The sequence below is a fragment of the Trichechus manatus genome, unplaced genomic scaffold, assembly GCF_000243295.1.
Source record: "Trichechus manatus latirostris isolate Lorelei unplaced genomic scaffold, TriManLat1.0 scaffold00111, whole genome shotgun sequence".
NCBI classification, from domain to species: domain Eukaryota; kingdom Metazoa; phylum Chordata; class Mammalia; order Sirenia; family Trichechidae; genus Trichechus; species Trichechus manatus.
The window spans coordinates 5,150,568-5,167,293 of NW_004444047.1; the positions used below are offsets into that span (position 1 = coordinate 5,150,568).

The following is a 16,726-nucleotide window of genomic DNA, read 5'->3' on the forward strand; positions in this document are numbered from 1 at the left end:
ACACACACACGTATATATATATACACACACGTATATAAATATATGTATAAACACACACACACACACACACACATATATATACCTGTTGTTGTTAGGTACCTTTGAGTCAGTTCTGATTCGTAGCAACTCTAAATACAACAGATGAAATGGATGGCCCAGTCCTGGGCCATCCTCACAATTGTTGCTATATTTGAGCCCATTGTTGCAGCCACTGTGTCAGTCCATCTTATTGAGGTTCTTCCTCTTTTTGCTGACCCTCTACTTTACCAAGGATGATATCCTTCTCCAGGAACTGGTCCCTCCTGATAATATGTGCAAAGTACATGAGATGAAGTCTCATCATCCTTGCTTCTAAGGAGCATTCTGGCTGTACTTCCAAGACAGATTTGTTCATTCTTCTGGCAGTCCATGGTATATTCAATATCTTTGCCAATACCGTAATTCAAAGGCATTAATTCTTCTTTGGTCTTGCTTATTCATTGTCCAGCTTTTGCATGTGTATGAGGCGACTGAAAATACCATGGCTTGAGTCAGGTGCATCTTAGTCCTCAAGGTGACATCTTTGCTTTTCAACACTTTAAAGAGGTCTTTTGCAGCTGACGTGCCCAATGCACTACATTGTTTGATTCTTGACTGCTGCTTCCGTGGGCGTTGATTGTGGATCTAATAAAATGAAATCCTTGACAATTTCAGTCTTTTCTCCATTTATCATGATATTGCTTATTGGTCCAGTTGTAAGGATTTTTGTTGTCTTTATGTTGAGGTGTAATCCATACTGAAGGCTGTAGTCTTTGGTCTTCATCAGTAAGTGCTTCAAGTCCTCTGCCCTCTCAGCAAACAAGGTTGAATCATCCATATATCGCAGGTTGTTAGTGAGTCTTCCTCCAATCCTGATGCTCCTTTCTTCTTCATATAGTCCAGTTTCTTAGACTATTTGCTCAGCATACAGATTGAAAAGGTATAGTGAAAGGATAAAACCCTGACGCACACCTTTCCTGATTTTAAGCCACGCAGTATCCCCTTGTTCATTCTGTTCGAATGACTGCCTCTTGGTCTATGTACAGGTTCCATATGAGCACCATTAAGTGTTCTGGAATTCCCATTCTTAGCAATTTTGTCCATAATTCATTATGATCCACACAGTTGAATGCTTTGCACGGTCAATAAAATACAGGTATACATCTTTCTGGTACTCTCTGCTTTCAGCCACGATCCATCTGACATCAGCAATGATATCCCTCGTTCTACATCCTCTTCTGAATTCAGCTTGAATATACCCCTGCTTATTAACTATCTCGTTATCTCGTTATCATTTACGGCAATAGTAAAAAATCTACTATCCAACTATTTTGCTCATTAATGACGTATGTCTGGCATTAACTAATGCCAAAGCGTGAGGCAAGAGTAACACTGGCTGTGATGGTTAAGGTTATATGTCAACTTGGCTGGGCTGTGATTTTCAGTTTGGCGGTTATGTAATGATATAGTCATCCTCCATTTTATGGTCTGATGTAGTAGTCACCCTCCATTTTTGCACAACACCAGTTTTCACGTAATGACCTGATCTTTAGAACCTAATTATGTTGATAAGTGAAGAGTGAGTGTATATAAGTATATATGTATATAGAAAGAGCCCTGAAAGTTTGGCAGTTCAAACCCACCAGCAACTCAATGAAAGAAAAGACCTGGCAGTCTGCTTCCGTAAAGATTCCTTGGAAATCTTCCTTGGGAACCTTATGGGGCAGTTCTACTCTGTTCTGTAGGGTTGTTATGAGTCAGAATTGACTTTACAGCACATGCACACACAGTAACACACATACAGGAAATAGAGAGATTTACTTCAAGGAACTGGCTTACAAAATTAGGGAGAGGTACTGTTAAGTCAGAGATCCGTAGGTCAGGTGACAGGCTGGAGACTCTTACAGGTTTGTGTCTCAAAATCCGTAAATCAGACAACATGAAGAGTGAAAGAGTTCTGGCAAAATGTCTGTTCATAGTCTGGAGGCAGAGTGAGCCCTAGGGAAACTTCCTTTTTGCTCTTAATACCTTCAACTGATTGGACAAGGCCCACCCAAGTTATGGAAGATTATCTTCTTTACTTAAGGCCAACCGATTTAATTACATGTAATTATTTTGTCACAGTAACTAGACTAGTGTTAACAGATGCAACAGTGGGCCCAGACCCATCAAAAGTCATGAGATGGTACAGGACAAGGCAACGTTTCGTTCTGTTATGTATAAGCTCTACGTGAGCTGGAGCCAACTCAGTGGCAACTAAGAACAGACTAGTGTTTGTTCAGACAACTGGGCACCACAGCCTAGTCAAGATGACGCATAAAATTAACCATCACACAGGGCGTGGCCATCCAGGTGGCCCGGCCTGGGGCCAGGTGCCCAGCTGGGTTTTGATTCACGGGGAACTGCCAATATCTGGAAGGAATGACCGTCACTGCTAGTGACTGAAGTTGAAGGGGGGACTCGAGGGTAGGAGAGCAGAGGTGCGAGGGGGCCCACCCAGTCAGAGGCTGTGCTGATCACCCCTTGCCCCACTGTCACACCTGGCTGAAGGGTCCCTGGCTCTCATTGTGACAGACCCCCCCGAGTGGGTGCCGGACGAGGCCTGCGGCTTGTGCACCACATGCAAAGCACCCTTCACCGTCATTCGCCGGAAGCACCACTGTCGGAGCTGTGGGAAGGTAGGCCGGGCACCTGGGGGGCTCGTGGCCTGGAGGCTTCGGGGCCAGAGGTCAGCCCCGCAGCCCCCTGTGACGGAGAGCGCGGCATCCCACCCACAAGCCGAACATGTGGGTCTGGAAGCCAGTAAGGACCCATGGGGGGCAGCAAGGCCTGTGGGGTCCGTGTGCAGAGGCCCCCGAGTCTGCACTCCATTTGACTCCTGGCGCAGGGCATTTATACTCAGAGCACTCAGCCCATTGAGTGGAGGGTGCCCACCTCCAGACCCAGCGACTTCTGAGCTGGGGACAAGGGAGGGAGCTGGAGAGTCTGAATAAGATCCTACCACAGCCTGGGTACAGCACCTAGTAGCCCGCTTGGGATCCAGCCTCCTGGGGCCGAGACCTGCCCCAGGTTTTCCCACCAGCCCCAGCCCCACAGACCATAGGCTGGTCCAGCAGACCTCACCCATTAGCGCCAAGCCTGGTCTGGGTGGGAGGGAAGGCAGAAGGCACATGGGCCTGGGGTGGGTGCCACCCCCCGCCTCGGAAGGTGAGGGCCAGGCGTGACGGGCCTGTCTGCCCCCACCCTGCACGCCCTGCTGCCGGCTGTGGCTGAGCCCACTGCTGCCTCCCCCGTGTTCCAGATCTTCTGCTCCCGCTGCTCCTCGCACTCAGCGCCGCTGCCGCGCTACGGGCAGATGAAGCCGGTCCGCGTGTGCACACACTGCTACATGTTCCACGTCACACCCTTCTACAGCGACAAGGCGGGCATCTGACGCGGCACCTGGGCGTGACCCCAGATCCACCGTGGGCAGCAGTGACTTGAATTCCCAGGAAGGAGGCCGTGGTCCCCACCATGGCTCCTGCTGTGGCCTGCGCTGTGGCTGCCCGCTTCCTCCCTCCCCAGGCCGCGCCACAGAGGGTTTTCATCACATTTCATCTGCTGCTGCTGCAGGGGGCCACGGGGCCACTCCGGCTTCCAGAGCTTCTAGAGCCGTCATCCCAACCACCCTGGGTCAGGGCCGGGGCCCACACGTGGCCAGCGAGGGTAGCCTGGGCGCCTAGTGGCTGCCCCGGGCACAGCGTCTGCCCAGCCAAGGGTCAGGGGTCTCCTGCCTGCCCACCTGTCCCCGCCTGCTGAACTCCGCTACTACTGCCTTGGGGTTCAGCCGTAGCAGTACCTGGGGCCGCCCTCGGTGCCGGCAGGGTGGTGAGGTCGCTGGCTGAGTTCCAGGTAGCCCCAGCCCTAGCCCCCGGCACCAGGGGCCAAATCCGGGGACAGGTGGAGGACGCAGGGACAATGCAGCCTGCCTTCCGGGGGCCTCAGGCCCTCATCACAGCAGGGCTTTGCTAAGGGCTGGCCCTTTCTTCCTGAGGGCCTGAGCCCACAGCCACCACGCCGCACTGGCCTGTGCCACCCCCCGCCTGCCCCACTGCCCTGCCTCAGGACCCTGGCTAAAACAACCGCATCTCATTTCTTCTCGGAGGGGAAAGTGCAGCGAGTGGGCCCAGTAGGCCCTGTCGAGCAGGGTGGGCCCTGGAAGCGTCTGCTCACTGTCCTCCACCCGCTGAAGAGGCGCCAGGCTGCATCCCACACAGCAGGGAGGCCCAAGGCAGAGGGTCCTGGGGGTTCTCAGGCGGGGCGTACCGGGCAGCCAGGGATCACCAGGGCCACCCACGTGGCTGCCACTGCCCCTTTCTCTGCACGCCTTCCTCCCTGGACCCTCCTCGGCCCCAGCACGGACAGCTCCTCGGGCTGAAATCTCAGGCTTCGTATTGCAAGGATGACTGCGGCTTTATTTCTGGAGAGATGATACGCCTAATGCTGCTTTTATAGGATGGAATCCAGTCACACCTTCACAGCGGGATAAACGCGCGAAGTTGGCTTCCGTGGAAGAAAGTATATAATGGAGTGAATATTATTATGTATTTGAGATTATTTTTATTTTCTAAACGCTGTAATTTGGAGCCATTTCCATAAATCTATTTAAGGATTGCAGACGCGCCCATTTCTTCAGTGAGTGCGGACTCCGTTTTCTCCTTCTGGGAAGCCCTGTGACAGTGTCCCCTACCTGTGACGGCTTTGGGACTCTCAGGACAATTAGGGGGCGGGACTTGGCCTCCCACATGCCCAGCACCTGGCTGCTTTTATCCCTTGTGCCCCCAGGAGAGGGGGGCCCCACCCAGCCCCTGCAAGCCCTAACCCACACCCTCGAGGGCTCCAGCCATAGTGTCCCCGCTGCCAGCTCCTGGCCCAGCACTGTTCTCATGGGGGTCTGTGTGCAGCTGTTGGGGTACTCTTGACCCACCCCACCTAGAACTGCCCTGCCCAGCAGTCTAGAGGGCTGCTCTGGGGAGAATGCAGAGGGCAGGCTGCCTGGTGGGGTTGCCACAGCAATGGTGCCTGCCTTTGGTCATGGCGCTGAGCCCTTGGGACTTGGGTACCTCATCCCTTGGAGGTGGGTGTCCCTCAGAGGTGGGCCCTGAGAGGCCAGAGAACAGGGGCAGGGCTGGGAAGGGAGAAAATGTTTCAGAACATGGGGACCCCTCTGAGCAGGGCAGGGTCCTTGGGAAGTGGGAGAGAAGGGGTGTCCAGGGGCCCTTGGTGTCTCTGGCGGCCCAAGGTCAGGCTCTCGGAGGAAAGACTCAGCCTCGCTCCTGTGGGTTCACCTGGTGAGCCAAGAGAGAGGCCCCCACTCCCCACCCCGTGCATGTCTGGCCTGGGTCACTGGCTGAATGACCAGCCTTCCGGAATCTCAGCGCTGAGGGAGGCTGAGCTCTGCTGCCACCTAGCAGGAAGTCAGCACCCCCGCACCCCAGCAGAGAAGCCCACGTGCAGCTGAGTGGCGGTGCCCTCTTTGTCACTCTCCCCGCAGATGTCACCTTCCAGCGGTCCGTCAGGTCAGGGGTGGGAGAGGGAGTGGGGGCCCAGGAGGGGAAGCTACCCTGACGCCTGGCCCCAGGTGACACTGCTCCCTCCTGCACAGCGCTGACAGGGAGGAGCCGCCTGGACCCCGGGGGGCAGGCAGGGGCTGTGGACCTGGCCTGGGCCCCAGGAAGCCCTTGAGCCGGCCTTGGCCCACCTGCATGCAGGGCTGGGGGCCACCTCACCCTGAGAAGTCCTGCAGGAAGCCAGGGAGCACGTAGCTGGCCAAGGCTGCAGCTGGCAAGGGGCGTAGCCATGAACAAGAGTAACCAACTGTCCCTCTGCCTGGGACTGAGGGGTTTCCTGCAACGTGGGACTTCTAGTGCTGAACTCAGGGTGTTTGGTCACCCCACCCTCTACAGGGCCATCCTCACCCCCAAACGGTGGATCTAGGACCATGGGTGGGGAGGGGTTGGCCCAAGGCAGAGAGGCCTGGTGTGTCCACCCTCAGCAGAGGCTTGGGAGACCTGGGGCTGGAGAGGGCCAAGAGCTCTGGATTTAGAGTCAGCCCCTGCAAGCTAGCCTTGGCATCTCGGGGAAACCGAGGCTCACAGAGGTTAGTGAGTGGAGGGCCGGGTCATGGGCTTCTAGGAGGGTGCCATAATAGGCAGAAGCAGAAGTATCCTGTGAGGCGGGAAGCTCTGGGAATCGCTGGCTGGAGCTGGTGGTCCCTGGAGGGCTACTTCCAGGAAGGCCACCCCAGGAGTCGAAGCCCAGACACACACTGCCTGCTGGCCCCAACCCACCTCTGGGCAGCCGGTCACCAAGCCTGCTGCCTTGGCCAGGAGGGAGACCAGCCTCGGGGCTGCTGGGTACCTGACTCGATGCCAGTGCTGAGTGGGGGGCCTCAGACGGGCACAGCGGCCTCACACTCCCCTGCCCAGCAGCTGGAGGAGGGCCAGGGGACACCACCCTGGCACACCGGGGTCTGAGTCACCACCCTCACTGGCTGGGTGCCCTTGGGCAGGTTGCCAGCTCTCTCTGGGCTATGCCTAGGTCTGGGAAGAAAGCCAGTCAGTGATCTCCAAAAGGGGGGGTCCCAGCAGAGCTTCCAGTAACAGCAGGAGGTGGGGCCTCAGGACCCCAGATGCAGTCTGCAGCCCCCCATGGGACAGGCCACCAAGTCAAAGGGGACCACTGAAGCTCATGGTGACCAAGGAGCTCAGCAGAGAGATCCACTGTGCCTGACCTTGGGGGGCACCACAGGGGTGGGGCAGCCCCGCCCAGTCCTGCCCTACAGGAGCCCCAGCCCCCTTGTATTAGGCTGAGTTCTCTAGAGAAGCAAAATCAGTGAATCATATGCATAAATATATATGGCTCACACAATTGTGGGGGCTGGCAAGTCCCAAATCTGTGGGTCAGGCTTCCCCTGGCTCACGTGGTTGCAGGGGCTGAGAAACCCAGTATCTGCAGGTCAGGCGGCAGGCTGAAGGCTTCTCACATCCCAAGAGCCAAGGTCAGATGAAGACAAGAAGAGTACGGGATCAAGAGAGCAAGCTTTGCCAGAACATCCATTTATATTAGAGGCAGGCCCCACCTCCAGGGAAACTCCCCTTTCAGCTGAAGGGCTGATCACCTCAGACCACATCATGGAAAGTGATTACATTATATTACATTACGGAAGCATACCCAGTCCAGTGTCTGCCACACCACCGAGAATCACAGCCTCGCCAAGACGATACATGACATGAACTATCACACCCCCTCCCGCTGCAGGCTCAGCTCCGTCCCCAACAGAGGTGCCTCCAGAGCCCCCCACCCCACCTGGAGGAGCCCCAGCTGCCCCTGCCCACAAACATGCCACCTTGGTGAAGTGACCAGGAGGTGCCTGGGTGCTGGCAGCCAGTCCTGCTGGGGGCAGCGGGGTCTCCCCACCTACAGCAGCTTCGCTTCCTGGACTGTAAGTGGTGACAAGCAGGCTGTGGACATGACAGGAGAGGACCCCGTTGTGATGGGGGTCATGCTGGCCAACAAAGCATCAGAAAGACTGTTAGCGTCCCTGTTGGTGATGAAGATGATGGGACTCTCAGTATCACCTGGAGGAGGCCAGGTGGGAGGAGGGGGTTGGAGGCAGAGATGCTCCCCATCTCCCTCCTGGTTGGTTGGAGCTGGGTTGCCCTCAAAGGTCCCAGCTGCAGCCCCTGATGGCCACCAGGGGGCGCCCGGACCCTCCTCTCCCAGCACTGCCTGGATGCCAGGGTCCACTGTGTGTTCAGGACAGCTGGAGCCCTGGCCACGGGGGTCGCTGCACTGCCGGTGGGCACCCCAAGGCCTGTTGGGCCCCCCGTGCAGTAGGACTGAGTGACCAGGCCCTAGTCCTCAGGGTCCCGCAGGAGGGTGGAAGATCTACAGAGACCTATGGCTGGCCCAGCAGGGTCCCCAGCCAGAGGGGACCATGTCCCAAATGGCTCGAGGAGAAAGGGTACTGGTCACAGCCAGACACCCCCGACCACCAGGCATGGAGTTAGGGGCGGGACTGGGGGCTAACAGCACCCTAGAGGGGGCGGCTTCATGGCTTTCCAGGTACTGGGCAATACCGCCCCCATGTGGCCCATGACTGCTCTTCCTGTTCCTGGACTCCAGTGGGATCTGGGGGCAGGATCCAGAGTGTCCCCAGTCCACCCCCCACCTCGGAGTTCTGGAGGTGCTTGTCTCTTCCTGGGTCCACTCAGACCCCTCCTCCAGGCAGCCTTCCTGGACAGCAGCGCCCCCCACTTCCCACACACATCCTCAGCTTCATAGCCCTCGCCCCCAAGCAGGGTCTGGGGTCCCTTTGCACAAGTCAATGACCCTCTCGGAGCTTCTCCTGCCTCTGAGCCTGGGGCAATGGGGGTGGAGGGGTGGGTGTCCAGGGAGCAGTCGCTGAGTACGCAGGCGCGCCACAAAGAAAAACGCAAGCTCCGGACGGCTGTTGGGTATTTTTCCTGGTGTGCTCCTTGATCCCTAATTGCTCAGAGCGCTCAGAGCCTGGGCCTGAGCTGGGCAAAAGTGGGGACCCAGACCTTGGAGCTCTGTGGGTCTGGGGGGTGCAGAGGGGGCCTGGCCGAGCCGGGGGGCCTTGGCGGGTAAGTGGGATATCAGAGGCAAACAGGGTGCCTATGGAGGGAACAGGGACAGAGGCATGGTACAGTCACAAAAGGTGACCTTCGTGGAGAGGACAGAGCAGAGGTGGGAGCAGGCCGGGTCACCAAATGCCAGGCTTCCTCCTGAGGGCACTAGGGAGCCATGGGAGAGTTCGGAGCAGGGCCCTGAGGGAGGATGGGTTGATGGGGCAGAGCCTGGGGCAGGGGTTACCACCGGAACCGGAGCCTCCATCAGAGGCCCGTGACAGCTTAGTCACCGTCACTGCTCTGACCACGCCAGTCTCCCTCCAGTTACCCTGGAGGGGGAGGTCTTCCCTGCTGAGGGCAGTGGGCTGTGATCCAGACGGGCCTCTGCACCCTGGGATCCGGCAGCTTGGGTCACACTTGCTAGAGCCTGGCCCTGCTGTGCTCTGGGAGGACCACAGCCCAGGGTGGGGAGCTGGGGGCTGGGAGCCCAGGGTGGGGAGTTGGGGCATGGATGGGGGGTAGGCTCAGGCCCTCGGGGCATCCAGCAAAGAGCAGAGGAGGCCTGTGCCCAAGTGACCTGCAGGTGCCTGGGAGGCTTCCTGGAGGAGACGGGGGAGTTGGCCAGGAAGGCCCTTTCATCCCTAGGCACGAAGCTCCAGCCCAGAGACCCCCACAAGGGCAGGGCTGGGAGAGGGGTGTGGGGGAGCCCCAAGACCTCCATTGTCTGATGGGAGGGGGAGCTGCCCATCCACCCCAGGCCTTGTCCTCCCAGCCTCTGAAAGGAAAGACGTCGTTGACAACAGGGAGGCCTGGGCCAACAGCAGGCCAGGCTGGCCTCCTCTCCCCAGCTCAGCCCGAGCCAGGGCCGCCCTGGGAGTGGAGGTGGCAGCGGGGCCTCTGGCCTTCAGATGTCTGGCCCTCTAGCTTTGGGGGGGCACCCCAACCCCCCCCCCCAAGTGCACCAGTCTGTGCCCACACCCCAGCCCTCCTTTTTTATCCTGTCAAAAGTTTTGAAAGTAATTTTATTGTTTTGTTTTCGGACATTTTTGGCTATAAGTGATTAATTTACGGTGGTCAAAGTTGTCCCGAGCATAATGGGATAACGTAAAGTGAGAAGAATTCACCCCACAAATTGTTCACGAGTAGAATGAACGTTTTTTTTATTTTAAATTAAAAGATAATATTGACATCATGTTAAGTTATGTAGACAATTACATCTTCATTGATGTTGATTTTGCTGACTTCCTTTCGTATTATGGAGACTTTTTTCCCCTTAAGTGTCACATTTTGTAGAAAGCTCTCAAATGCTTGGAGGCCTGGCCTTGTGTGCCGGGGCTGGCTGGCCTGGGTGGCCGCTGCCCCACCCCAGCTTCTGACCGTGACTCTAACCGGCCTATGGTGACTGGCTGCGACCTGCCTCTCTCTAGGCCCCCGTTTCCCCGAGGGTTAGAAGCACTCGCTGGTTTGGGCAGTGACGCTCATACTTCCTGTCACTTCCCTCTGTGCCAGCCCACCGCTGTCCGGGGCTTTCCACGCATCTTCATCCTACCTCCAATCACCCCCAGTGGTGAGTACTATCATCCCCCTTTACAGCTAGGGAAACTGAGACTAGGACAGGTTAAGTGACTTGTCCAAGGTCTTGTGGCAGGACTAGAATCCAGCGCAGGCTTCCAGGGAGGGACCCAGTGGCAGAACTCCACAGGACTCTCCCTCAGGCCTTGGGAGGAGCTGGCCCCTGGCACAAACCAGGCCTCTCAGCCCAGGGCAGCAAGGCTGCTAGGAGGCTGGCCAAGATGCTGGGCTCAGCAATGGCTCTCCAGCGCCTGATGACCCCGGGCTGAGCTCTCTCTGACCTGGGGTCTCATAGACCAGGATCTACACCAGGGAGCTGTTGGAACCGGTCACCCCCACAGTGACTGAGGTGGCCAAAGGCAGGACAGAGGTGGGGCCAGAGCCCAGTGAGCCTGGTGTCACAGTGGGGGAAGGAGGCTCTGGGTGGAAGGTCCTGGCCAAGCTTCCCACCCAGGTGGAGGTGCTCCCTGATGCCATGTTGAGATGTCACAGGCATGTTACCAACTCAGCAAGGGTGTGGTTGGGAACCCTGGTTCAGAGAACAGGAGCCAGGGCTCAGGGTGCAAGAGCGAGGCTGGGAAGCAGCCTTCTATAGGCTTCTTTCTGATGGCCTCCTTAGGGCCTTGAAGCCCCTCATGGGGTCACAGGGTGGGGGAAGCCAGCCTTTCCCAAGCTTCTGGACCGGGAATCCTTCATTCCATCCTCAACTGCCCGAAGAGGCAGATACCATCATTCTTGTTTTATACCTAGGAAAACTGAGGTTGGTGGGAGGTGGGGGAGAGGGGTAAAAAACCCCAGGAAACGCAGGCAGACCAGAGACCACTCAGGCCTTCCAGCCAGAATCTGCAGAGCCCTCTTCCAGATCCCTCAGCTGGAGTTTCTGGGGTGGGTGGGGAGGGATAGATGCCCCAAAAGGACAGTGAGGGAGGACCATCCAGGGGGGTCCAAACAGGCTGGGGGCTTAGAGATTGGGCAGGGAGCTCAGGTATGGGGGTCTGGGAGGGCTGCATGGTGGGGGGCCCCTGGGAGCTTGTGGGGGGGGTTTAGTGTTCCCAAATCAGTGGTTGGGGTGCTCTAAGTGGAGGTCAGACGTTAGAGAGCTGGTGGCTTCTAGGGGGAGGAGGCTGGAGCTGTCCCCTCTCCTCACAGGCTTAGCCTGCTTCCACAAGGACAGGTCCCTGCTCTGGGGAAGGGGCACCCAGTCTGGGGAAAGGCTGGGCAAAACTGGGTGTGGAGGAGGCACCTGCCCCAGCCTGGGCCCAGGAAAGGCTCCTTTGTTGTCCTCCAGCCCGTGGGGAGCCTGTGCCCACAGCATCGACCTGGGGAGTTTCCGGCCCCAGGTCTGCCACGTTGTCTCTTCTCCCCGTCTTCCAAGGTAGAACACTGGAGCCCAGAGGATGTCGAGACCCGGCTTGTAGGTGGCAAGGGACTCAGGTCCCACACACCAGCACCCACCCAACCCCTTTCCTCTGGGATCCTCTAGGGGCCCTCAGCCACCACTGCCCCGGCTTAAGCCAGTCCTCTTGACCCTTGCTGTCTGACACGTGCCCTGCCTCATCCTCCCCTCTTGCCCGTCCTCTTCTTCCTTCCTGTCTCCCCCCGCCCCATGTCTAGCCCAGGAGCACTCACTGGGGGCTCAACCCTCCCCCCAGCCCTCCTCTGCCCCACGGCCTGAGCCCACCTCTCCCTCTGACCCCCATGCATTCCCTGGTACAGAACGCCCAGGCAGGCACTGGGAAAGTGCTTGATTCTGGAAGGGGCTGTGGGGGCAGGAGGTCCCCGAACCGGCCTAGGTCAAACTAGGATGGGAACTACCCCATCCTGGGCTCAAACACAGTCCTCCACAGTCACACCTGCCCACTCTGGCATGGCCACCCCACGCCAGACGGCAGGAAGGCTGGGGGCACGGCCACCCCACGCCACACAGCAGGAAGGCTGGGGGCATGGCCACCCCACGCCACACGGCAGGAAGGCTGGGGGCACGGCCACCCCACGCCACACGGCAGGAAGGTGAACTCGGCAGGAAGGTGAACTCGCACTGGGTGAGGTGCCCGCCGAGGAAGGCGTGTGCTTGCAAAGTGCCGACCAGAGATGGGGATCCTGCCTCCTGCTCAGGCCACGCTTTCACCCCAGAACTTGGGATCCTCCCTGCATCCCAGAGTCGGGGGGCCCCCCTTTACTGTGCACAGCCCGGGACAGCCCTACAGACTAACGTCACAGGCCACGGTGGGAGCTCTCTTTAGGGACGTGCAGGGCAGGAGGAGGAAGGGCGCGGGATCCTATCTGAGGGATTCCTGTGATGCTCGCTTACGGCTGGCTGCTTGGGGGCAGTGTCTGAGGCTGCAGGAGCTCTCGCTCCTGTCCCCACTTCACAGATTACACAGCGGGGCCAGACCTCAGCAAGCTGGGCTGGGCAAGGAAGTGGCTTTGGTCTCTGTGCCCGTGTCATCAGCTCTGGGACGGACGCACGTGTGGCAACGCTAATCTCCATTTTGCTGGAGACTGCTGGGAGGCCCAGAGCAAGTCCCTCTGGGGCCGAGTTTCCTTATCTGTAAATTGGGGCTGAGGAAATATGCAAGGAAATTTGTGTATTTACATGCATCCTGAGAGGAAAGTGCTGGGGTCTTCATAGTTTTTGTTCTGTTGGCAGCCTGTGCGTCGCCACCCCCCATCCCATTTAGAACTTCTGGGGCAGTCCAGCCACCTACCTCACGCTATCCAGCCTGTTAGTCCCGTGACATGCCCAAAGTCTGGGGCTGCCCCCGCGCAGGGGGTCCACCTCTCCTTGCCCTACTGGGAGGGTCAGGGGTCACTAAGACCACCTGCCAGCCAAGGGCTTGATAAGGAGCTCACTCCCCTCCCAGGGAGGGCAACTCTCTTTGCTGGGAAGCGCCTCCTTGGACGGAGGGGACCTGCTTCTGCCTCTCTGAAGGTCCCGAATCCGACAAAGAGCACGCAGCCCTCCGTTCTTGGGAGCCCCTCCCAACAGTGGCCGCAAATCTCCGCCCCTTCTCTAGGCCTAGACCCAGGCCCCCGTTCAGCCCTGGGGTTCCCAGGGCAGCATAAAGAGACCCTCTCCTGCTCTGGGCCTCAGTTTACCCCACCGAGACGCTGGGAGAGGTCTCGCTCTTAGGCTCAGTCTGCGTCCTCCCCGCCTCCATAAGCCCCAGCCTGTTCCAGGGTCACTGGGTGTCCGGCGAGGAGGAGGTCTCATTTTACAGCGCTCCCAGGACCCCGAGGAGGCCGCGAGGCTCAGTCCTCCCGGAAGCCAGTGGTTGCAGCTGGCTGGGGGAAACAGGTTCCTCCCCGCGGTGTGTACAGACCACGGGGCGCGCGCGCAGGTCCCAGAGCCGTCGCGGCCCCCGGTCTGCGCTCACGACGCGCCCGCGCTCTAACGGCCCTCGCCAAGGCAGGCCGGCCGGGCCAGGCCGGGCCGGGCAGGGAAAGGCCGGTCCTAACTGCGTTCCTTCCTCTCAGCAACGCGTCCGGCCGCAAGCGCCTGTCATTGGCCGGAGCTCTGCGACCGCTCATTGGTCCGCGATCCCTGTTTTACATAGGTTCTCTGAGCCAATCGGCGCTCAGTGCCTACTTAACATGCACGACTGCCGCCAGTCAGCGAGCGAGGGGGCCGGGCCACCACGTGCTGTTGCTAAGCTTGGGCTTCTAAATTGTTACTACCGCGGCCGGCCTATCCCGACCGAGATTTGGATCTGTCAACATTCTCGGCCCCCGCCCCAGGCGTTCGGCGCGCTTCCATTGGCCCCAGCCCACCCTGGCGCCCGCCCCCGGAGTCGGAGCGCCCGTTTCTATTGGCTGCGCCGGCCGCCGCTCGCCCTTATGTGTCAATTTGCGGGGCCCGAGGCGGAGGGTGGCGGCCGTGCGCGTTGGAGTCCGCTGGAGTCGGGGAAGTGGGCGCCGCGGGCGGCTCGGGCGGGCGGCGAGCGGGGCCGCCAGGAGCGGGCCGGGTGGAGCGGGAGTACCAGGAGCGGGCCGGAGCGGGCCGGGCCGGTCAGGCCGCCGCTGTCCCGGGAGCGTGGCGGGCGGCGGGCGCGTGAGGATGGAGCTGAACTCCCTGCTGATCCTGCTGGAGGCGGCCGAGTACCTGGAGCGCAGGGACCGAGGTACCGCGCCCCTTTGTGCACCAGCCGCGGGGAGGGCAGCGGGGGGTGCGGGCCCGCTTACCGCGCCGTCTGTCCGCAGAGGCTGAGCACGGCTACGCTTCGGTGCTGCCCTTCGACGGCGACTTCGCCAGGAAGAAAACAAAGGCGGCCGGCCTGGTGCGCAAGGCCCCGAACAACAGGTACCACCCCCCGCCCCGCCGCTCCGGGCGCCCAGCCCAGGCCGAGGTCGCGCCCGCTCGGCCTGACCCAGGTCTGCCCCCTCCCGCGCCGGGACCCGGGCCCGCAGCCCCCGCCCCGCCGCGCGCCCCGCCCGCGCCGTCGCCATCTTCCTGCCGGCCGCGCCTCCCGGCCTCTCGCGTAAACAGTGCCACGCGTACAGCGTCCGCCGCCGGGGTCTCCCCGACAGCCGCGCCCCCGCCCCCGAGTTGTTCTTGAATTTTGTGGGAAGGAAAAAAGTTGTCAGTGGGCGCTGGCTGGTGCCCGGTGGGCACTGGGAAACCGAGGTTTCAGTGCACAGTGAAGCTGCCGGCCCCGACCCCTTCCGTCCCGTCCGGTCCCCCTCTCCGCGGATGGGTGGGCCGTGTGCCCCGCCGCACCCTCCCACTGTCACCAAGGGCGACCTCCCCCCCCAGATGCCTGGACAAAGAAGGCTTGGGAAGGCTCTGCCCTGGGGCCCCACACCCCCCAGGGTGCCCACCGTTCAAGTCCAGTGCCCTGAACAAGTCAGACTCCAGCGACGAGTGCAGGGGTCGCCTTCTGAGAGACCTTTTAAGGTGGGCAGGGTGGTGGCTAAAGGTCCCTAAGGGGACGGAGGCGGGTGCAGCTGCCAACAGTGACCACCTGGTGCCAGGTGCCCCAAGTCTGCTTCTTTGGCCTTGCACTCTGGGCTGCAGACGCTCCAGGGCTGGGGTGCACATCCCTGGGTGGGGAGAGGGGACACTTTGGGTTCCCGTCCGGTTCCAGTATGCCAGCTGCTTCGTGGAGCATGCGTGGCATGCCTCACACTGCCCAGGAGCCCACCTTCGCCTGGCCGCTCTTGAGTCACTCGGCTGGGAACTGTGCTTGTAGGGGGCTTCGGGGCTCCTTGGCAGAGGGTGCAGCTCATTCCTGTGGCCTGCTCATTCTTGAGAAACAGAAAGGCTGGCACAAGGGCCCATCTCGTGTGACGTCCTGGCGCCCTAGGCCTGGCAAGGAATTGGTAGCGTCTCCAGCTGCCCTGGCTGGAACACATCTGAGTGCCAGCCCCCGGTTCCCTACTGGGGACAGTTTGGGGAAGGACGTGAGTGTGGCGGCAGCACCACCTCAGGCCTCCTCGATAAGCCAGTCAGGTTCCTGCTGTCACAGGGCCCTGCTACCCAAGGAAAATTCTGTGTGTGACCTGGGGCCCCTGTGGCATGTGCACCCTAAGATGATCATCAGAATCATAGCTAAGGCTTACGAATGATTCTTATGTGCTAAGTGTTTCACACATACAGCTTGTTAATCGTCACCATAATCCCTCCGAGGAGGTGGTAAAGTACCTCCATTTTACAGCTGAGGAAGTTGAGGTACAGAGAGGTTGAGTCACTTGCCCAGGTCCTCCCAGCCAGCCCTGGGTGTCTCCTCTTCCCAGGTGGGGTCCTGGCCTTCCACAGGCTGCTGGGATAGAGACCTTGGGGGCTCTGGGGGAGGGCAGAAGAGGGTCTCCACACCTGGTTCACCCCTCTGCTGCTTCTCTGGGCAGAGCCACCCCCACAGTGCCTGGACCAGCCCCCTAGTGCCTAGACCAGCCCCCCCACCAGTGCCTGGACCAGCCCCCTAGTGCCTAGACCAGCCCCCCCAGTGCCTGGACCAGCCCTCACCCAGTGCCTGGACCAGCTCCTCTAGTACCTAGACAAGCTCCCCTAATGCCTAGATCAGCGCCCCTAGAACCTGAAACAGCTCTTCCAGTGCTTAGAACGGCCCCCGCGCCCAGTGCCTGGACCAGCTCTCCTAGTGCCTTGATCAGCCCCGCAGTGCCTGGACCAGTTCCCTTCATGTGTAGACTAGCCCTCCTGGGACCTGAACCAGCTCCCCCAGTGCCTAGACCAGCTCCCCCGGTACCTGGACCAGGCTCCCTAATGCTTAGATCAGCCCCCCTAGGACCTGAACCAGCTACCGCAGTGCCTGGAGCAGCCCCTGCCCAGTGCTCGGACCCATCCCCCCAGTGCCTGGAGCAGCCCCCCAACCAGTGCCCGGACCAGTCCCCCAGTGTCTGAACCAGCACCCCCTGTACTGGACCAGCCAGCCCCCCCAATCCAGTACCTGAATCAGCTCCCCACGCAGTGCTTAGACCAGCCCCCCCACTACTTGTACCAGCTCCTCCAGTGCCTGGACCAGCCCCCCTTAGTGCCTGGACCAGCC

At 59.7% G+C, this 16,726-nt stretch overlaps 2 protein-coding genes across 4 annotated transcripts in view; both read left to right on the forward strand.

The window, feature by feature from the left end:
• ZFYVE28 (zinc finger FYVE-type containing 28) overlaps positions 1-3,451 on the forward strand; it is an 82,912-nt gene extending 79,461 nt beyond the window's left edge. For all 3 annotated transcript variants that reach the window (XM_004383517.3, XM_004383518.3, XM_023738006.1), the window contains 2 exons: positions 2,593-2,696; positions 3,320-3,451. In XM_004383517.3, coding sequence (XP_004383574.1) covers positions 2,593-2,696; positions 3,320-3,451 — 236 coding nt within the window. The remainder of the gene's footprint in view (positions 1-2,592; positions 2,697-3,319) is intronic.
• Positions 3,452-14,146: 10,695 nt separating this feature from the next.
• The window catches only part of MXD4 (MAX dimerization protein 4), a 12,301-nt gene continuing 9,721 nt past the window's right edge, over positions 14,147-16,726 (forward strand). The window contains exons 1-2 of the mRNA XM_004383520.2: positions 14,147-14,344; positions 14,424-14,523. Coding sequence (XP_004383577.1) covers positions 14,281-14,344; positions 14,424-14,523 — 164 coding nt within the window. The 5' untranslated portion in view covers positions 14,147-14,280. The remainder of the gene's footprint in view (positions 14,345-14,423; positions 14,524-16,726) is intronic.